This window comes from Martes martes (genome assembly GCF_963455335.1).
Source record: "Martes martes genome assembly, chromosome: 4".
Taxonomy (NCBI): Eukaryota; Metazoa; Chordata; class Mammalia; order Carnivora; family Mustelidae; genus Martes; species Martes martes.
This window is the reverse complement of record NC_137891.1, coordinates 26,054,222-26,077,215: the sequence shown is the minus strand read 5'-3', so window position 1 is coordinate 26,077,215 and position 22,994 is coordinate 26,054,222. Positions and strand designations below refer to the sequence as shown.

Below are 22,994 nucleotides of genomic sequence, written 5' to 3'. Positions count from 1 at the left end.
TACTTCCATTTATCCCTTTATCCCAGCTAAATATTCATTTATTATATTCATTCCTTCAAATGTTTATCCAATGTCTTCTATGCTTAAGACACTGTGCTAAACTTTTTAGTGGATACAAAATTAATAAATACAAATTATTCCCAATGTGATAAGTAAGACATGTGTATAACCAAAATACGTGTTAACCATGGTAAATACCAAAAAAGAGACAGACAGTGAGTTAAAAAAAAAAAAAAGAGTAAAGGAATATTGTTCTCTTTCCAGAGAGTAAGTGCAAAATGCTATACAGAGACTATGCCATTAATTTTGGACAAAGCATGAGTAGGATTGGAATATGCAAGATGGAGGAAGAGAAGGAAAGCAGTAGGAACAATGGCATGGATATTAAGAAAACACTAGTTCAAACCAGGAAAGGGAAAGGAGGTCTATTCTGCTCTGTCTCTGAAGAGTAGTGACAAACATGGTTACATAAAGATTAAGCCTCGGTGAAATAGTACATTTAATGTCAGTCTGAGGAGTGTAGGCATGGGTATGTTTTCTCTGTAGGAGGCATAGAGCTGTTGAAGATTACACGATCAGACCTATTCTCCAGAAAAATAAATTTTCATGTAAGTATTTGAGAAATTTAATGGAAGGATATAATGTGATTGGATATAATCCAGTGTCAGGGCCAAAAGCAGTATAAGAAAGGAAATTATAATTTGAAATCCAAAATAGCATGGGATGGAGGCATGAGCCTCCTTCCTGATTATTATATGACTTTTTTGTTTTAGATTTATTTGCTTTGTAGAGGTTCTTAGAAACAATAATCTTGTATAACATGTACAAATACAAGTGAAAGTCCCAGGCAATAAGATACCATGGCAGAGATAAAATTATCCAGGCATATCTTCTATTTGCAAGTATATAGAAGGGATTTTTAAAAAATATTTTATTTTATTTATTTGAGTGAGAGAGCATGAGCTCGAGGGAGAAGGAGAGAAGGGTGAATGTGAATCAGACCCCATCCTGAGTGTGGATCTTGACACAGGGCTCAATCCCATGACCATGAGATCATGAACTGAGCCAACACCAAGAGTTGGCCACTTAATCAACTGAGCTACCCAGGTAACTCTAGAAGGGTTCTTAATGGTGTTGCCACATTTTTTATTCACAGATTCCTTTGTTGTGGCACCTTCTGGTTTTTAAGCCTAGTTTCTAGTACCTCTGATCCCAGCATAATAGGTTAATTTACCTCTCATCTTTTGTTTCCAGAAGTTCAAGGCTGAGCTTCACTTTAGTCTTCAAAGTCCTTTTTCCTTGTTTTCCTCTGTTGTCTCACTTTAGCTGTTTGGGCTTCCCACAATCATCTATCTGTTCTTTACTCCCAACCCTCCAGAATGACATGATTTCCAGCACCTTATTCATTAGACCACGGCATCAGGAAGACGAGTAATCTTTAACAGTTAAAGTTAAATATGACCACCAACTCCTCAAAACACCTGAGGCTGAAAAATTCCTTCACAGTTGGAACTAGTGGCTGACATAGCACAATCGGCCAGACTTCCAAAGGCCAGGTTGGCTTTCATGATTAAATTGCCTCCTTTCAAAATGGAGGGGAAAAAAAAAAAAGTAACTGACCAGTTAGATGGTGTGCCTTCTAAGGAGTCACATTTACACGGCTCAGTTGTCTGTTACACAAGGAAAATCTGGCTCTTTTTTTTTCTTTCTTTCTTTCTTTCTTTTTTTTTTTTTTTTAGATTTTATTTATTTGACAGAGAGAGATCACAAGTAGGCAGAGAGGCAGACAGAGAGGGAGGGGCGGGCAGGGTGGGGAAGCAGGCTCCCTGCTGAGCAGAGAGCTGGATGTGGGGCTCGATTCCAGAACCCTGGAATCATGACCAGAGCTGAAGGCAGCGTCTTTAACCCACTGAGCCACCCAGGTGCCCCAGAAAATCTGGCTCTTTGTGGGATTTTTTCCTCCTTAGGCTGGGATATGACCTTGACTTTCAGTAGGTTGAATCATCTCTCAGCACTATGCTGGTAGTGGAAGGCAGTTCATAGGATTCTGGATTTTTTTTTTTTTTCTTGCACAGTTAAGAATGCAGTACTACAGCAGCTATTAAATCACTGTCTTGAGAACTTTGATAATGTCCATAGCCTATTAAGTTGAGGGAAACTAAGATCGTGTAATTAAAAATGCTTCCATTTCCCCTGTGATATCTTAGAGCAGAGATTGACTGAAATTGCTAACCAGCATTTTTCACTTCATTGATGAGAGGGAGAGGGTTGCACAGCACTCTGTCAACTCTGACACAACTGTTCACACTATTTTGGAGTAGTCTTGGGAGCTTCCACAATATTTCTTAGCAGTCAGAGTTACTGAGACTTTACCAGAAACTGATCCATTGTGTAAAGGCATCAGTATACAGTGAATGAGAGATGAATGCATCTACAGATGACCCTTAAACAATGTGGAGTTTAGGGCATTGACCCACCTATGCAGTAAAAACTCCACATAAAACTTTCGACTCCCCCAAAACTCAACTACTAATAGGCTACTGGAAACTGGAAACCTTACTGACAAACATAAACAATCAACACGTGTTTTATATATTATATGTATTATAGACTATATTCTTAGAAATAAGTAAGCTAGGGAAAATAAAATCATAAGAGAAAACACACTTACCTCTTCAAATGTATTTTACTTTTATTTTTTAAATTTTTTATACTTTTTTAATGTTAAGATTGTTCTAGATTTACAGAGATGTTACAGTGACAATACAGAGGTCCTGTATATGCTGCCCCCTCTTTCCCTTATTGTTAACATTAATCTTTAAACTAAATAACAATCAGCATATATCATCTAAAAAGTCATAAAAGTGCGAAAAGTGTGTAGGAGTATAATACAGAGTTATCATTTTTCTCATTTGACTTATGATTAAAGACAGATGTTGTTACTTGTCCAAGGTCCTATAAAAAAATCAATGACATGTAAAATTAGAAACAGAAATAGATGTGTTAAATGGGAGACTATGAGGATGAATGAATTAATGTTTTTAAATCGACTTCAAAATGTGTGGGCTTCCTAAAATGTGTGGACTCCTGCCTAAAGACAAGTCATTACTAACACTGAACTTGCTAATCTACTTTCCAAAACAATATGTTCTTTCATTAGCTCCTTGTTTATTTGCAACATGACCTGGCATGATTTCTGGTATATTTGGAGGCTGAATACAGATATGCAAGTTTTTTTCTTGATTTAGAAAGATGACAATGGGAATACCAATGTTTTTTGTAATGTAAACTTTAATAAAGAAAATCAGATACTCACTTCTTGGCCAAAAACAGAGCAGTGTTTCTTATTTTCAAGCTAATCAATTCATATACATATACATATGTATATGTATATATGTATTTATACATTTGTTTTGTTTTGTTTTGCTTTTGGCCATTTAAAAAGATGACCAGATTATCCATTTCCATAGAAACACAGCTCTCCAGGATAATCACTTAAATATAAAATATCTTCACTGAAATATCATTTTATCTGCTGATTATTTTTATCTCTTCCAAAATGTAAAACATAGTTATAGGTGTGTGTTTGTTTTTAAGAGAAAAATTTCATCTTGATCATTAAATAGGAAATAAGATTATATGTATAAAATACTTAGCTACTGATAACACATTACACTTTTTCATCTCCTTCTCTTCTCTTTCCTCTCCTGCTGGTTGGTAAAAACCAATCCTCACAACTCTTAACTGTCATAATCCTTAAGGTAACTGGATATATGTTTATGGAGAGAATTGCATGTATGAGAAAGAGACCGAGGCTTGTTGAGCAAGTGTCTTGTGTTGAGCAGTGCATTAGGTGATTTACATGTCTTTCATTGCTTAGAGCTATAAAATATCTTGTACCATAAATATGATTATCAATATTTTACATTTGAGAAAACCTAGTGGGAAAGAGATCTGAACAACTTCACAAAGGTTGGCTTAAAAAAGGCTGGAGTGTAAGCATTAACTATGTGACTACAATGGAAGCCACCTCCTGGGGAGAAAAATCCCTGCTTCTGAGATTTATGCTCTGAATTTCTATCAAGATTCTTCTCTTGCTCGACAAATTTCTCTGCACTTAAGTAATCACTGATAAATGGGTAGTGGTCAAAGAAGTTTCCTCTGATTAAAATAGAGGACAACATAAGGAATTCTCTGAAGCCATGTATCAACTATAATGAAGACCAGATTTCCTCCCAACATTATTGAAACCTCCAGTCAAAGACAGCAGTGTGCTATTCTGAATGGAGCACAAGCCTGGGACTCAGAACACTGTGACAGTCATGGCTCTGCTCCTAAGTTTGTGTTTTTTATAGACAGTGTCACTTCACTGATAAAACAGTTATGTTAAATCTACTTTCACAGCGTTGATGGATTTTTGGAATAAGACTCTACATGATACAATCCTTTCTAGATTGTAAAGCCCATATTCTTCTGTTACAGTATTTTAATAGTTTGTTAAAATATTACCTTTAAACATAAATGCAGGAGTTACTCAGAAAAATTGTTTCAATGCAAATGTTATTTATTACTTGTCTAACGTCCAGAATTAAGATAATTTTCACCAGATTCTACCAACAGAAACTGAAAGACACCAACCAATTTATATACCAAAGAGAGTCAAAATTAAACATATATAAACAAAAAGTTTCTATAATTAGTTTCGATATCAGTTGCCTTATTGTCCAAAGAGTCGGACACATTCTTATATAACCTATGTAAGCACCTATGTATACAAAAGTTATTTTGGTAAATGTTAGTATTAGCTTTACACTTGACATAAATTTTAAAACCTCATCTATGGTTTGTTCTGGGAATGTATCCATCGTTTGCAACCTTGTGCCAGGGAAAGACCATCTAGATTCCAAAAAACTGAAACAGAAGCAAACTTTTGGAATACAGTCTACTGATAATTTGGCCACTATGTATAACATAAGCTTTCTACGAAGTTGGTAATGCTAAGGGCTAAATGATGGTTTTTAAGCAAGTATGGACTAGAGAACTGGCATGAGAGATACATAAAGTGAAAAGTACAAAAAAATCTAAAAGGAAATTAAAACTGTCCAAAAGAACTAGCATTGCTAAAATTGGGTCTGTTCATATGAATGCTTACAAATAATTTGCATTTTATATGACTAAAGATTGTGAACTTTGAAAAGATAACAAAATAAGAAATATATACATATGCATACATGGAACCAGAAATACAAAAGGAACACATTTGTTTTAAAGCATAGGCAGAGTAGTGAAGAAAAGTTTAAAGGAAACTGGAGAAGTTAAAAGAGTCATTATATTTGAAAGAATATTTCTCGAATCTGGTCACTTAAATGTATACCTACAGTAGAATTTATTAAAGTCAAGAGTCTTAATTATAAATTTCAATAAACTTGAAAGCAAGCACAGCTAATTTGAAAATGGGGAAAATATTCCCATGGCAATAATTTGCTTTCTAAATTTGCCCATGGGGTGATTTTATTTCATCCTTCTCATTAAAGATTTAGGCACAAATAAACCTAGGCTGAAAGAAATACTTTGATGAAAAAAAAACCAAGAGGTTTTTGTTTTTTTTTTGCAGTCAGATTTTCATAAATCTATTAAAATTTAAGAACTAAACCTTAAAAATCTACATGCAAACAATTTCTTAATCCATGTAACAGCCTGGTATATATTTGGTACTTTGAGAGAAAATATTATCCTTCGAGATTCACCTTCCCTTAGACCTGAGATTAAAACCATCTAGTGAGGAAAAGCTGTGTTTTAGAATATGAAAAAGCTCATACAAATCATGGTTATGCCACATAACCTTCATGATCTTGGGCAAGTTATTTAAAATCCCTAAGGCGGGGCACCTGGGTGGCTCAGTGGGTTAAAGCCTCTGCCTTTGGCTCACGTCATGATCCCAGGGTCCTAGGATTGAGCCCCGCATCAGGCTCTCTGCTCAGCAGGGAGCCTGCTTCCTCCTCTCTCTGCCTGCTTCTCTGCCTACTTGTGATCTCTGTCTGTCAAATAAATAAATAAATATCTTAAAAAATAAATAAATAAAATCTCTAAGGCTCAGATTCTTCTGATGAAAAATGGTGGTTGTTGGGGGGTAGGATAACAACGGGATTAGAGTAAGGATTAAATGAGATAACTATATATGAGAGAACCTAGTAGATTCTCATCAGTGCTAATGTTTTATAAAATAGAATTCATTCCCTACTATAACTATTTTTATAAACTAGATTGATAGGCTGGATAGATACCAGATTGTACTCATTATGAGTTTTAATAGCATCTAAATTCTGAATTCTTCCTGTATTCCAGGGATTATATTAGTTCTGAAGGGCATGGCTAATTAGCTTAATCCTCATAACTAACTCATAACAATGAAGTAGGTACTACTGTAAAATGTAACCATTTTACAGTTGAGAAAAGTAAAGTTTAGAAAGACAAATTAACACAATAACAAGAGGCCACCATCTAAACCCAAACACTCAAAAGACCTCCCTTGAATCATTCCCAAGGTTCTCATTAACTGGGCTTTGAAAATATGTACATCAAGCAAAAATGGAAATGGGGGCAATTCAGGGAAAGAGAAGAATTCAAAATTGGGCTATACCAAGAAAAAAAACAACAACACACAAACAAAACAGAAACCCCAGAAAAATTGTGTTCTATATAGCTTCCTGAAAAAGATGCTCTGAGAGTGTGATTGCTCATCACCTCCCAACTTCAAGCCTCTGTGGTTGCTTGTGCTATTTCTATAAAAGCCTAGGATTTTAAAAAGAAATTTCATCTGTTATATATCATCCTGTCCGTTATATAACCCACAGAGGCTGTGAAAACAATCTCATCACTATAAAAGCCTTCAGACCCACATTAACCTGAAAGATCATATTTTTTTACTTGATTTGGGGATCCACAGGAATACCCACATTTTATATACTGGATAATAAATTGAGTAAGTCACAGAGGGCATCCTGCTCATTCTCATTTTCATCTACAGGGCATTTTGCCTCCATAGAAAAGACAAGGTCTTGAACCACAGATCAAATCTCTAACAATTTGCCTGATTTTGTAGCATATTAAACTTACACAGATTTGTGACCTATAATTACATTTACAATCAAAGTAAATTCAAATTAAATGCTTTTGAGAGTTTTAACAGCTTTATGAAATAATTATAAAATGACCATTTGTATCTTGTTCTGTCATAAAAACAAGTACTGACAACCACTGAATGGCTAATGACCTGAAGAAATTTTTGCCTCCTTATTTCCTACTTTGAATAGGAAATGACTTAAGTCCTAATCAAAAGTCCTTCATTCTCCCTATAGAATTTTTTTTTTCTTTTTATCAGCTAAAACACTCTTTTCCAAAGGCTGGGTTGGTGGTTCCAAACTTGCAATAGTTTAATTATTGCTATTCTTTACTTCACAACATAAAATGGATTACCACCTTAATTCATCTATCATAATAGATCCATTTTTATTGATTATACATTTTGAGTCAATACATGCCCTGATAGCCTTTAAATTACCCATCATTTATTTGATACATTTTCTTTCAGTCATCTTTCATAAATGTGAATCCTAAATTATAAAATATTTCTAAAACTTCAATCACAAGTCATGGGAAATCATCTATCAACAGAATATAAGAATATAACTTTCTGTAAGCTCTGAAAATATGATTATCTATCCAGCTAGCTATCATCTATCATATATATATATATGTGTGTGTGTATATATATATATATATATATATATATATATATATCCCTTATTCCCATCATCTGAAAAGAAATTTAGAAGCATGGTTGCTTAAATGGAGCAGTTGAAAAGTTAATTGAGGTACACCATATTGCCAAGTAGAAAAAAAAATTGAAATAACTAACATGAAATAAATGAAGAAATTCAACAGATTATAAAAGAACAAGGGGTGTATAACCATGCAACTCCATGGACAGTGACTACACATACAAGCAAATGAAAGCAGCTGACCACGTACCCACACACCTTGGCAGAGGTGCACTCCACACTCGTCGGCCACCACCAAGACAGATGATCTCTGACGTCCCCTCTAGTCGATAACCTGATGAGCATGAGAAGGTCAGAGTGTCACCAACCCCAAAGTTGAACCCAATTCGGTTACCATATTGAGGAATTCCAGGGTCTTCACAAGGTTCAAGGTTATATTCTGTAAATGACATGGAGAGGAGGACAAAGAAAATGATAATATTCACTTTGAAGGGCATTTTGCTATTGTTTGCAAACTGGATGCTATTGGGCTTAGACATTTAAAAAGTGATGATATTGTATAATTATGGGAACATACTAATGACACAGATACTTTTCTTCTTTTGTGAAAGATGGAGTAGCTTAATGAGTACTTTTACGTATGAAATTCAATGTAGATGAGAAAATGTCACCTTCTGAGTGATAAATTGAAAATGTAGCTATTTATCTCATATTCTTTCTTCTGCTTTAGAAACATTTCCATTTCACCAATTTTGACTTATAATAATAGCATAAGAGATGCATATTTTCAAACACAAATAACATCTCAGATGAAATCATTTGCACTTTAGAAATGCATTTTACTTAATGGTTTTAATCTAAATGACAAAGGCTCTTGTGCCCCTCATCTACAAGGAGGTCAATTACTCCATATTCTGAAAAACTCAGGACTTCAAAGAATGGTTTATGTAAGACTGAAGTGCCCACACACTGAAAATTGTTACATGATAGATTTTTTTTTTAAAGATTTTATTTATTTATTTGACAGACAGAGATCACAAGTAGGCAGAGAGGCAGGCAGAGAGAGAGGGGGAAAGCAGGCTTCCCGCTCAGCAGAGAGCCCGATGCGGGGCTCAATCTCAGGACCCTGGGATCATGACCTGAGCCGAAGGCAGAGGCTTTAACCCACTGAGCCACCCAGGTGCCCCCATGATAGATTTATACAAGAAAATTTCCCCGAGCAATGAACGAACACTATGAAAATGAACACCTAAACGCCCTTCAGGGTGTAAGAGAGTACAGTTGATTAAAAAACAATATTATAATTTATATGCCATCCTAAGAAGAAGTAGCTTAGCTAAAACTATTCTTAGAGCATGCACTTACCTTGCAATTGCAATGGAGGACAAAAGGGATTGTTCCATGTTGATGAGCTATTATTTTAATGTTTAAAAAATTTATTTGGATATACTTTAAACATTCTGGGTTAAAACTGATTATGCTTATATGCTACTCATTATTTTAGAAGACAAGTATTTCCATGGAAATACTAGAGTAAGAACTGAAAACAAGGGTAGCTTTTGTATGATTTTATACATATATGTATATATAGTTATATAGAAATAAATACATATAATTATAATATTATAATTTTAATGTTAGCAAGTGGATATAAGATTTACTTATTAATTTGTTTCTGTATTAAGAAATAACTACTTGCCTATTCCATTCAGGTAGAAACCAGAACTCTAACTGATAAAAAAAACTTTTTATTCACTTTGGTTGTATAAATGTTTTTTCCCCTGGAATCCAAATTTTAATGTTGTATCTAGATGAGATTATTCTAGAATAGAGGGATAACCACATTAATTTTTTCCAGGTCATCTATTTCCAAATTACTGAATTAAGTTTACCTTAATCTTGGCCTATAAACTATGCCTTTTCCAAGCAAGACACATAAAGCTAGAATCTCACTAGGTCACATTCATCTGAGTTTAATTAAAACTTTAAAAATATATCTTGGAATTTCCATTTTAAGTTCAGTAAGCATTTTAGCTAGTTTTGTCCTCTGTTACTTAGAGTAGGTTTTTAACAAATTTGTTTATTTTTTGCTTTTGTTTAAAGGTTCCCTTTAATGTACTACTATAGACAATCTTCAAGGTATTCCAAACTTTTCTTAAATGGTTAACAGGTATTTATTTTGGATAACAGGCTTTTTTTTTTTTTTTTCATCTTTTCTTTTATTTTTCCCTTTCTGTTTTGTCATACTTTAAAAACTGACCTTTTCTGGGATGCCTGGGTGGCTCGGTTGCTTAAGCATCTGCCTTTGGCTCAGGTCATGATCCCAAGGTCCTGGGATTGAGTCCCACATCAAGGAGCTGAGTAAGGAGCTTGCTTCTTTCTCTGCCCCTCCCCCTGTTTGTGTGCCTGCCTGCGCCAGCGCTGGCTCTCACTCTCCACCCCTCTCTCTGACAAATAAATAAAATCTTAAAAAAAATAAAAAATTGTCTTTTTTTAACTAAAGCTTTTTTTATTTATTTTCTTACCAGAGAATGTAATATTGAATCCTTCATATGATATTGAAAAATCGGAAATGAAGCGCAGTTGAGCTCTGAAATTTCCATAGAGACCAGCATTGATTGTTGAAGGAAGTTCGGAACCCGTAAGTCGTGCCAGTGGTTGGGTAAAACTACCATTTTCAGTGATCAGTAAATAGTCATGATGATCTTCCAAATGGAAGGTGTGAAAGTTGAACTGCACGCCTATTAAGAAAAAGAAAAAAAAAATTAGACTCACAAAGTGTATCTGTAAAACACAGAAAGTTACCAAAGTAACTAAAACCAGGATTCTCCTTGTAATTAAATTCTCTGGAAATGAAAAGCACTTCTATAAAATATTCCAAATGCGCCATCTAATAAAATCTTTTCTATTTTTTCCCCTCTGGCTTCCTTAGAAGTCACATAGCGAGTCATATTGTGGAAACGGGTTGGAAATAAAATTAAAAATCAATGCCTGAAAAGATATCACCTGAGTTTTCTGAAAATTTCAAGGAAAATTCACATACTTTATTTATAATAATGGCTCAGCTTTCTGGCAAACACTTGACATGCCTCTTTCATTTCCTTCTGCAATCTCCTCAAATACAAAAACATTGCTTAGTAATATAACAACCAACTTTCAAAAATGCTTAACTCTAGGAGAGAAATACAAAGCAGGAATAGGGATGGACTTCTAAATAAACGCAATGATTATTTTTCAGATGCTTCAACCTGTGTCTATATTGAAAATTGTGCATATAATTGTTCAGATTGCCAAAATTTCACAAAGAAAACTTATCTTTGCAAACAGAATCTGAATCAATAAACATTACAGAGAGCAGAGCCTCTTTTTTGAAACTTTTTTATCTTTCACTATGCCAAAGGTAACCACTCACTGAAATTCTAGTAGCACAGGTTAATTTTTCTACCTTACGTAAATGTTTTGTAGTTTAAAAAATGGAATCACATAACATATATCTGTATGGTCTGAATTTTACTCAGAATTAGGTATGTGAGATCAATCTCTGTTTTTGTGTGTGGTTGTCAGGTGTTTATTTTCAGTGTTATATAGTGTAGCATTTCATTTTGCAAATACACCACATTCATGTATCTGTTCAACATTAGATGATCACTCAGGTACTTTGTGTTTTAGCATGAATGTAGATGGTGCTGTGAGTATTCAAGTATGTCTTTTGAAGACTCTATATTTCTTTTTTGTTTTTTAAGATTTTATTTATTTATTTGACAGAGATCACAAGTAGGCAGAGAGGCAGGCAGAGAGAGAGGGGGAAGCAGGCTCCTCGCTGAACAGAGAGCCTGATGTGGGGCTCGATCCCAGGACCCGGGAATCATGACCTGAGCTGAAGGCAGAGCTTTAACCCACGGAGCCACCCAGGCACCCTGAAGACTATATATTTCTGTTGGGGAATATCTGCTTTAATAGATACTGCTTTACAAATTGGCTGTGCCAGTTTACATTTCCATTGCAAAATCTAGTTGGTTTATATCTTTGTCAATTTTTTTTTTAATTTTTAAAAAATTTTTTTTCATTTGTTCCATTCTGGTGAGTATGGTGTGGCACTGCATTGTGGTCTCCCATGAGGTGTTTTTTGTTTTGTTTTGTTTTTAAGATTTTATTTATTTATTTGAGAGAGAGAGTCTGTGAGCGAGAGAGAACAAAAGAGAGGGGAGAGTCAGAGGGAGAAGTAGACTCTCCATTGAGTGGAGAGTCCGACATGGGGCTCAAAACCAGGTGCCCACAAACTCAGGATCATGACCTGAGAAGAAGGCAGACTCTTAACTGACAGAGCTACCCAGGTACCCCATTTCATATGAGTTTTTAATGATGTTGTCTAGTACAGATGTTAAAGACTAACAATTACACACAAACACACACACACACATATATTCCTCATACTGTAGACAAGTGAAATATAGTCTATATACAGACTACCACATTCATCTTGAGGTGCTTTTTTTTAACTTAACAAAAAAAAAATCATTAAAATATTTATTAAATAAATAAGAAAGCCCAGAGCATAATAAGGAACATTCTTTAACATTATTCATTGAAATCTTTCAAATCGGCATTGTTTTTTTTAAGAAGGAAGCAAACAGAAGACATAAAATGAAACCAAACAAATACACTGAAAACATAGGCAATCATAAGAAAAGATTATTACTGCAATAATGGGCCAGTGATTTGGACTTGGGAAAGATTAGAAATGTACAAAAGTACTATTTTTCAAAGTCTTTTTCAAAATGTGAAGTTGTTTTTTTTTTTTCCTCTCCACAATGAGCAGGAATATAAGAGCCCTTTTGAAGGAGTCCAGAAATTGAGTCAGCCTTTCAAATGTTCTTCAGTATAAAAGTGGTAATTGACAATAGCCAGATGCAAATAAGAATGGGGTGTAGATATGGCAAAGAGAAGATGCTCTGTCTTCTAAATTAACTGCAATCTGAGTTTACAAAGCAACATAAAAGTGGAAATTCAGGTAAGTCAATTTGATTTTTATTATATAATAAAGCAAACAAAAAGTAGAGAATAAGAGAGTAGATGGAAACAGATAAGAAAAATGTTGTTCTGCATATATTTTATATATTTTTAGAAAAATCTATTTATTCTGTTATACATTGAATTAAAATGTGGGGAAATTAAAAATTCTGTTAGATCATGATGCTAAGAAGACCACTGTTGAATACAACACTGTCTTTCCAAGCCCTACTTTCTTCATTTGTAAAATGAGGTTCTAGGGGTGACTTAATTAAGCTTAAATGAGATGATATATGGGGGGGATGACTTGGCCCAGTGCTTTGCACAGAAGAAGCCCTCAGCAGCTGTTAGCTATTGTTATTGTCCAACATGCCTGGTGATTTTTTTATTTTTTTCCATGTTACTCAGTCCTAGCCAGCTACTTTATAAAAGCAAACTTCTGTTTATCAGATTATCGTTTAAACAATAAAATCTGTTTTCTCTACTTCACAACAGTGTGAGATCTTCAAAATTCTGCTAAAGGTCAATGAATTTAAGTAAGGAAATAATACTAAGAACCTACTATACTCTAGGCACTATAAATGTAAAGATTTAGAAGACTGTAAATAATTCCTATTCTATCTTAGGGAAAGCACACCTAAGCCCACAGCTCAAACATTCTGCTAAGCGCTCTGAAAGTGATTAAGTCAGTATACCAGACAATATATACAGGATATACAGACAAGACAGTACACAGAAGCATAGAAATAGAAGTAACCCACTTGTTAAAGGAGTCAGCAGAGGCTTTTGCCGGAAATGAGCTTCAAAACAGAGCAGAATTTTGTGGAGAAGCAACTTCAGAATAGACATTTCAGGAAGAAGGGGCATATGGGTAAGGACACGCAGTCTTAACAGGGCAGTGGGTATTTGAGGAATAGTGAGAAAAAGTCAGTGGTTTCAACATCACAGTATCTTCTCATAAAAACATTCATTCAGGAAGCCCTATGAAGGCAATTACTGTTCCAGATATATGTGAAAAGACTTGGGCTTAAAGTAAAAAATATCCTGAACATCTAGGTTTCAGTTGTAATCAACTATGACACAGAGACTTGTGAGTCTTTTTTCTGATCTTTAAATTTATAGGATTGGACTAGACTATGCTTTATTTAAGGACAATTCCACCTTTAAAAGCCCAAGGCCTTTTCTTCTATTTTTAATGTAGTCCAGATCTCTAGGAGACTCAAACGTATGATTAGCATCGTGATTTCTGCAATGTATTTAAGGGAAATCTCTTCTGGTATCATCGTAAACAAGGAGGGATATAGGCAGGATGATCCTATAGTTAATAGAATTTGAAACAACTGTATGCATTCAAACACCCTGATTTAGGGTTAAGTGGTAAAGAGGTTACTGATGGTTTATTTGAAGTTTCTTAGATCTTAAATACTTAAATATTTAGATTTGTTCTATTAAGATTTTTATATACCCATAAAGTCTTAGTGATCAGGCTTATTTAAGAAAATTCTGTCTGTAAATGTAAATATAAGTGAAATGTAAATTGTTTCAAAATAACCTCACAAAAACTAAAGATAAAAATTATGAGAAAATATAAAAGGGTTTAAATATAAAAACCTGAACTGTTCTATGGCTATTGATTCAGGATAAATGTTAAAGTGTCAATTCAGGGGTAGGTAATTAGCAGAGATGTAAGCAAAATAAACAGCAAACAAAGAAGTAAAAAGCAGGATAATGGAGAGTCATGACGAAGACACAGACCTGACAATGAAATATGTAGATATAGGGAGGGAGGAAATGTGGTTTCAGAAAAAGAACACTTGGTGTATAGTCATAGGATGTAAATTCAAGTTCTTTGTACGTTCTTCACAGGTACTGTGGCTTTGAGTGTAAATAAATAACCTCTAGTGACTTCAGATTCTTGTCTATAAAATGCAAGTAACACCTACACTACTTCACAACGCATCAGAAAGGTCCACTGATTCTTGATAACATCAACTCTCAAAAAAAAAAAAAAGCCTTGCACTGAAGATAGAAAAAAATCAACTGCACAAATATAGAATTATAGGATTTAGGCTTACTGTACTTTAAATTAGTGCTATGACAGGATGGCAAAAAAGTTAATATGCACAGGCATCACTAATAGAAATACTTTGTGGAGTAAAATAATGCCATACCGTGTTTTGTGCTGGGAAAATACATTCTAGAAGGCGATCGATATCCCTAGATATCAATACACTGGAATACATCCAGAGAAAGGTGGTTAGAATGGAAATATCCTACAAGAACGAACTGATGGAACTGAGGTGATCTGTCTGGGACAAAAGCCTGGGATAAGGGACTGGAGGTAGCAGACATGAAAGGCATGATGGACAGAGAGTAGTGACTTGGTACATTGCAGAGTTATCATGGATAAAGAATTAGGTTGTTTTTGTTTGTTTGTTTTGTCTAACTCCAGAGGGCAGAACAGGAATAATAGTTGCAGAATAATTTTCAAACAATTACAATCATACAAAAATTGAGCATGTTTTCCCAAGGAATAAGTTTGCCATCAACACAAGTATCAATATCAGGCCAGTTTATTATATTTCTGGAACACTATAGAAAGAAACTGGAGTGCTGGGTGAGGTTGGACTGTATTACCTTGACAATTCCTCCCAACTTTAAGAGATTATCTTTCACATAACTTTGGTTGTACTTTGGAACAGTTGTACTTCCAACAAATTTTGTTGGCTCTTAAAGAAAAGCATCTAAATCTGCATTTCTTGCCATGTAAATACAGATTTAATTAACACTTGCAACCTGTGAAGACGCAAAATCTTAAGTGTTAATTAAACCTCTATTTACATAGCAAGCAGTGTGTAGCCCTCCATTTTATTGTATAATACAAGAAAGCTTATTTTAAACTCCATTAATCCACTGCACGCTGGAATAATAGGTTGCTCTGGTTAACTTCCAGCAAAGAAGTCTTATATTACGGAGAAGAACAAAAACCATAGTTTACAAAGTCTTCTACTTCATTCCTTCTGTTCAATACCAGAATACTCACTTTAACATTTTTTTCTTGACAATATTTAATTTCATTATAATAATAACTCCAATATGATCCTCACCCTCAATAAAATGATGTATAATTTTAATAAACTTCATTTGTAGGAATGCAGTGACTTCAAGTGTATTAAACATAAGCTGTAATTTTAAAAATTGCAATAGCATCTTTTCCTTGGTAGGATCTTTTAAAAGATTTTCTATAGTAAAATCAGTAAGTACGATATGATAGTAAAAAGTGACAGGAACGATTTAACAGCAAAGCTAAAAAGAAAAACTACTTCTCGAACGCAGTTTCTAAAATGAATAAATTCACTCTTTTTAAAAATTTTTAAACCTTTTTTTAAGATTTTATTTATTTTATTTTACAGAGAGAGAGAGAGAAGATCACACGTTGGCAGAGGCAGGCAGAGAGAGGGGGAAGCAGGCTCCCTGCTGAGCAGAAAGCTCAATGCAGGGCTTGATCCCAGGACCCTGAGATCATGACCTGAGCCAAAGGCGAGGCTTAACTCACTGAGCCACCCAGGTGCCCCTTAAATTGACTCTTTGTAAAAGATTAGCACATAGAGATTTTTAGGTAAATAATTTTAATCCATTTTTGTTTCGATATGTTGGGATAACCATTTTCCCACTAAGGTGTTGCCTTAATCACTTCTATTGCTCATTTATTAGTTTGGTTGTATCACATGAATGAACTGTGTTTAGTTCTACAGGCCCTTTCATTTAGTTGTTTAAAAGACATTTATTAACATCTACCCCACGCACAGTGTAATTTTATACTCTCAGTCAATTACGTGAGATGTATCTGCAATTCTGATAGAAAAACGAGACATGAGTATTTTTGGATGGTATACATTCATATGAAGAATATAATTATAATAAATAATCATAAACATGTTAAAAACAATGTATATAAATATGTTATGTTTGCTTTACAATTGCTCAGCACTTCAAATCATCTTCCTATTCTTTTATGAACTTTTGAAATCAACCTCTTAACATTAATACCGGAGACATAAAGCCATCCCGTTTGAGATTTTGTTGATATGAAAATTCCACACAACGTTACTTTAATACATCAAAGGAAAACAAATATCTCTTGCATTACCATTCTGGTAAAAACATAAGCATATTATAATACTATGGAAAAGTAAATATAATCCTCTCCTGCAGTTACTCAGACTGGATTTTGTGTTAGCGTACTTTAGTACTGATCTGTTTTTGCTCATGCAAAATGACATTGTAAAGGACAATGAAATAAAAAATAGATGCAATGAAAATTCAGAGGATAGTCCAATTATCATTGCATGAGGCAAATTACCTTTTCCATGAGTTACATCAACAGTCCATGTACAATTCAGAGAATTTGGATAAAATTCCGGGTAACCAGGTGATAAGATTGTTCCACTAGGCCCTCGAACATCTCCTCCACATAAAGCTGAAAATACAAAGAAATACAGTCATATGATCATAGTTAGAGAGGCAGCGGCTGAACAAATCTCTCCTCTCTTGAAATAGAATGAATCTGATTTTCTTTGCTTAAGCTACTTCTTGGTAATAATAGGAGTGTGTAACAGACCTCCTCCAATACTAAGAAGCGGTTTCGTCCACTGCAGCCCTAGAGAAGAAATAGGTATGTAACAGCCTCTGAGAATTAGCTGCACGATAATGCAGCTCATCTTCCCACATTTGAATTTGAAGTACATACTTATCTTATACATTTCTAATTATAAGTAACATTTGCATAAATTGGTCATAAATTAAACATGAGTAATTAATTGTTTAGTAGCTCCTCTTTTATCAAGCTTTAAGAAAATGAATTGTTAATTATACAAAATCATTTCTTTTAGATTTCTAAAGGGGTATGTGTCATTCCTCATATAATTCTTTTTTTTTTTTTTAAGATTTTATTTATTTATTTGACAGAGAGAGAGATCACAAGTAGGCAGAGAAGCAGGCAGAGAGAGGGGGAAGCAGGCTCCCTGCTGAGCAGAGAGCCCGATGCGGGGCTCCATCCCAGGACCCTGAGACCATGACCTGAGCCGAAGGCAGAGTCTTAACCCGATGAGCCATCCAAGTGCCCTAATTATTTTTTTAATTTAATTTTATTTTTGTGTGTGTTCCAAAATTCATTGTTTATGCACCACACCCAGTGCTCCATGCAACACGTGCCCTCCTTAATACCCACCACCAGGCTCACCCAACCCCCTACCCCACTCCCTCCAAAGCCCTCAGTTTGTTTTTCAGAGTCCACAGTCTCTCATGGTTTGTCTTCCCCTCCAATTTCCCCCAACTCACTTCTCTCCATCTACCAATGTCCTCCATGTTATTCCTTATGCTCCACAAGTAAGTGAAACCATAGGATAACTGACTCTGCTTGACTTATTTCATTCAGCATAATCTCTTCCAGTCCATTCTATGTTGATTCAAAGTTGGGTATTCATCCTTTCAGATGGAGGCATAATACTCCATTGTATATATGGACCATATCTTCTTTATCCATTCGTCCATTGAAGGGCATCTTGTTTCTTTCCACAGTTTGGTGACTGTGGTCATTGCTGCTATGAACATTGGGGTACAGATGGCCCTTCTTTTCACTACATCTGTGTCTTTGGAGTAAATAGCCAGTAGTGCAATTGCTGGGTCTTGGGTAGCTCTATTTTTAATTTTTTTAAGGATTCTCCACACTGTTTTCCAAAGTGGCTGCACCAACTTGCATTCCCACCAACAGTGTAAGAGGGTTCCCCTTTCTCTACATCCTCTCCAACACACGTTGTTTACTGTCTTGTTAATTTTGGCCATTCTAACTGGTATAAGGTGGTACCTCAATGTGGTTTTGATTTGAATCTCCCTGATGGCTAAAGATGATGAACATTTTTTCATGTGTCTTCTAGGCATTTGTATGTCTTCTTTGGAGAAGTTATCTGTTCATGTCTTCTGCCCATTTTTTGATGTGATTATCTGTTCTGTGTGTGCTGAGTTTGAGGAGTTCTTTATAAATCTTGGATATCAGCCCTTTGTCTATAGTGTCATTTGTGAATATCCTCTCCCATTCTGTGGGTTTTCTCTTTGTTTTGTAGACCATTTCCTTTACTGTGCAGAAACTTTTTATCTTGATGAAGTCTCAAAAGTTCATTTTTGCTTTTGTCTATACTGCCTGGAGCAATCTACACTTTCAGTGCCATCATGATCAAAATTTCACTGGTGTTTTTCAAAGAGCTGGAACAAACAATTCTAAAACTTGTATGGAACCAGAAGAGACCCCAAATTGCCAAGGAAATGTTGCAAAAGAAAAACAAAACTGGGGGCATCATGTTACCTGATTTCAAGCTTTACTACAAAGCTGTGATCATCAAGACAGCATGGTGCTGGCACAAAAACAGACACATACACCAGTGGAACAGAGTAGAGAGCCCAGATATGGACCCTCAACTCTATAGTCAAATAATCTTCGACAAAGCAGGAAAAAGTATACAGTGGAAAAAAGACAGTCTCTTCAATAAATGGTGCTGGGAAAATTGGATAGCTATGTATAGAAGAATGAAACTCGACCATTCTCTTACACCATACACATAGATAAACTCAAAATGGATAAAAGACCTCAATGTGAGGCAGGAATCTAACAAAATCATAGAGAAGAACATAGGCAGTAACCTCTTCAACATCAGCCACAGCAACGTCTTTCAAGATATGTCCCCAAAGGCAAAGGAAACAAAAGCAAAGATGAACTTCATATAATTCTTTTTAAAACAGTGAGTTAAGTGGCAAAAAATTTGTTAAGGTTGCTTCTGTACTTCTCTATTTTCTTTGGGAAATACCAGGAACAAACAGGAATGTTTGGAAAGCTATAAGTTTTAAGTAAATACTCCGAGATAATAAAAATAAGTATATTTATGAACTAATAACAAATAAATTCAAATTTGACTCAATGCTCATTTTTTTTTAGAACAAATCATCATTTACATTGTCTTCGCCCACATTCAAAAAACACCAGTGGTTCTGCTATAGCAGATAATTTCATCAGTATTAAAAATTCAGGGGAACAAAGATATACGCAGGTAAGAATGTATATTCTAATAGAAACAGAATGTTACTGAATGCCTTATTCTATTCCATGTGGAGATGTCAGCTCTCTTGGACATGGCAAAAGCAATAAGAAATATGTGTTGTCTTGTCTGTTCTGATCCTTCACTTCCCTGGAACACAGCAAAGTGAGTTTTCGCCTTCTGCTTTTCCATGATTTCTTCCAAGTAATGATGCTGAGAAGAGTCAAGGCAATCTGGCTACTATTCTACACCGACCTGACTACAAATAAGTTGTCTGCAATTCCTGTAAGTATTCAAACATGCAGGCTTGAACTTACACACACACACACACACACACACACACATACATATTTACATTTACATGCAAAATTAAAATCCTCTTCTCCCTTTTTTATTTCTTTTACTCCACCCAGGAATAAAAGAAGCTCTTTTACAAATGCCTCTCTGGGAGTTGTCTTATACATCACCTCCCTAAGACCAAATATAAGACTAAAATAAAGCCATGCCTCTGTTGCAATAATATTAATAACATCACTACATTGCAATGATATGCACGGTTTGCTACTCTAGGCTCCTATTTAGAGTCTGTACAGGGCTTGATTGGCAACTATTATTATTGAAACTCTCAAATGTCCTTTCAATTTTTAAAAAAGTCTCAGTCTGTTTTTGTGATCAGTTGAAGAGATAGTTACACCGTTTCATTGTGCCTTGCTGGTAATGGTGGTGCTAAGTTGATCTGTTTTTACTTCCCTTGTAATGCATGCTACTTCCTGATAGGGGACTGTTTTTTAATTAGACTGTATTTATATATGTTAATTTATTCCTAATACACTATATTTCATTTTTTTCTCCATTGTGAGAGTTGGACAAAAAATACAACATGGTATGAATTTGTTGAGTAAAATGTGATGAGTGATGATGGTGAAGATGCTTTACCATTTGAAAAGACTATACTGCACACAGAGTAAAACTCAGTGAACAGAAGGACTGAAATTAAGAGTTAATTAGTAAAACACAGAAAAAATATGTGAAATTTTTATTCAGTATGTCATACATGTGCTCTTATGCATACGTGTGTGTAATCAGCATGTGTACAAATTGTAGAAGGAAAACTCTTCTACATAACAGCATTCCTTTTTTTTTTAAGCATATAATGTATTATTTGTTTCAGGGGTACAGGTCTGTGATCCAGCAGTCTTACAAAATTCACAGCATTCACCATAGCACATACCATCCCCAATGTCCATCATCCAGCCATCCCATCCCTCCCACCACCCTCCCGTCCTGCAACCCTATTTGTTTCCTGAGATTAAGAGTCTCTTATGGTTTGTCTCCCTCTCTGGTTTCATCTTGTTTCATTTTTCCCTCCCTTCCCCTATGATTCTCTGAAATCATATGATAATTGTCTTTCTCTGATTGACTTATTTCACTTAGCATAATACCCTTTAGTTCCATCCACTAATGGCAAGATTTCAGGGGAGTTTTGATGGCTGCATAGTATTCATATATATCTATATCTATATATATATATCACATATGTGATGTGATATATATATAGATATATATACATACACATACATATACATATAAAGAAGATGTGATATATTTTAGTATATGTGCTGCCAAAGTGAGCACAAGAAGATGTGATATATATCATATCTTCTTTATCCATTCATCTGTTGATGGACATAGGCTTTTTCCATAGTTTGGCTATTGTGGACATTTCAGCATTCTTTTTTTTTAAAGATTTTATTTATTTATTTGACAGAGAGAGACAGAGAGAGAGAGAGAGAGCACAAACAGGGGCAGCAGCAGGCATAGAGAGAGAGAGAAGCAGACTCATTGCTGAGCAGGGACCCTGACATGGGGCTCAAACCCAGGACCCTGGGATTATAACCTGAGCCGAAGACAGATGCTTAACTGAATGAACCACCCAGGTGCCCCTACCCATCGGCATTCTTTTGAATAAAGCTACTCTGTCAAATCTCCCTTCTGTACTTGGAAAATTTCTTGAGAATTTTCTGTCTGCCAAATATACCTACCACATTCTGAGTCAAAGGTAGGATGTTAAAGGGACATTTTGCAGATACATGAATAAAGTTAGGTAACTACAAACACATTCAAATATTTAGGAAGAATGGTCAATAACTATTATACTATTAATGACCATTTATGCTGTTACTTTGATTATAAGCAGATGATAAATACAGAGTGCATTTTTATGACACAGTGGAGGTTTTTGTTATTTGAGAATATTAGTAGTAGATAAAGGTCTTGAAAGGAACTGACTTAAAGATAGAATTTCATAGTAAATTATGGGGAAAGAGTGTGATTCTGGTCTTTTTTGTGATTCTGGTCTTTTTTTTTTTGAAAGATGAAACTAAAAATAGGAAAATATGTGTGTTTTATATCTTAATAAAAATTGCAACTACTCACTAGTTCTTAGCAAAAGCATAACAACGACTCATATTGAACTTACAGCATGACAGGCACTATTCTGAATACTTTTATTTTTATTAACTCAATTAACCATAACAGCCATAACAACCCAATGAGAAAAGTACTGTAATTAATCACAGTTTATAGATGAGAAGGCAAATACAGAGGGAACTCTAGCAGTCTAGTTCCACAGTCTGTGATCTTAAGCTGACTCTTAAATCAAGTGTTAATTTTTTTCATAATTTCTACCAAAAAATTATAGCATACTATACTATGATGTCCTTCACTTATGTTTACTTTGTAGCATTCCCCCTCAAATGATCAATCTATATGAAAATTATTAAAGGATATGGGGTCCCTGGGTGGCTCCGTCGGTTGGGAATCCAACTTTTGATTTAGGCTCAGGTCATGATCTCAGGGTCACAAGATTCAGTCCCTACCCCTGTGTCAGACTGTGCACTGGACTCGGAGTCTGCCTGAGATTCTCTCTCTCCTTCTACCTCTGCATCTTTCCATACCCACCTGCCCCTCCCCACTTGCACCAGCATGCTCATTCTGTCCCTTTGTCTCAAAATAAATAAAATCTTTTAAAAAAATTATTCAAAGATGTCATTCATTTTCTCAGGGGTTCATTTAATCTTTCATATTCGAATCATTCTCTTTTTAAGCACCTAAC

General features: G+C 35.0%; 1 protein-coding gene across 3 annotated transcripts in view; it reads right to left on the bottom strand.

The window, feature by feature from the left end:
• Positions 1–22,994, bottom strand: part of CSMD3 (CUB and Sushi multiple domains 3) — a gene marked incomplete at both ends in the record, with an annotated part of 1,233,164 nt that overhangs the window by 374,786 nt on the left and 835,384 nt on the right. For all 3 annotated transcript variants that reach the window (XM_080802411.1, XM_080802412.1, XM_080802413.1), the window contains 3 exons: positions 8,032–8,220; positions 10,307–10,522; positions 17,155–17,271. In XM_080802411.1, coding sequence (XP_080658537.1) covers positions 8,032–8,220; positions 10,307–10,522; positions 17,155–17,271 — 522 coding nt within the window. The remainder of the gene's footprint in view (positions 1–8,031; positions 8,221–10,306; positions 10,523–17,154; positions 17,272–22,994) is intronic.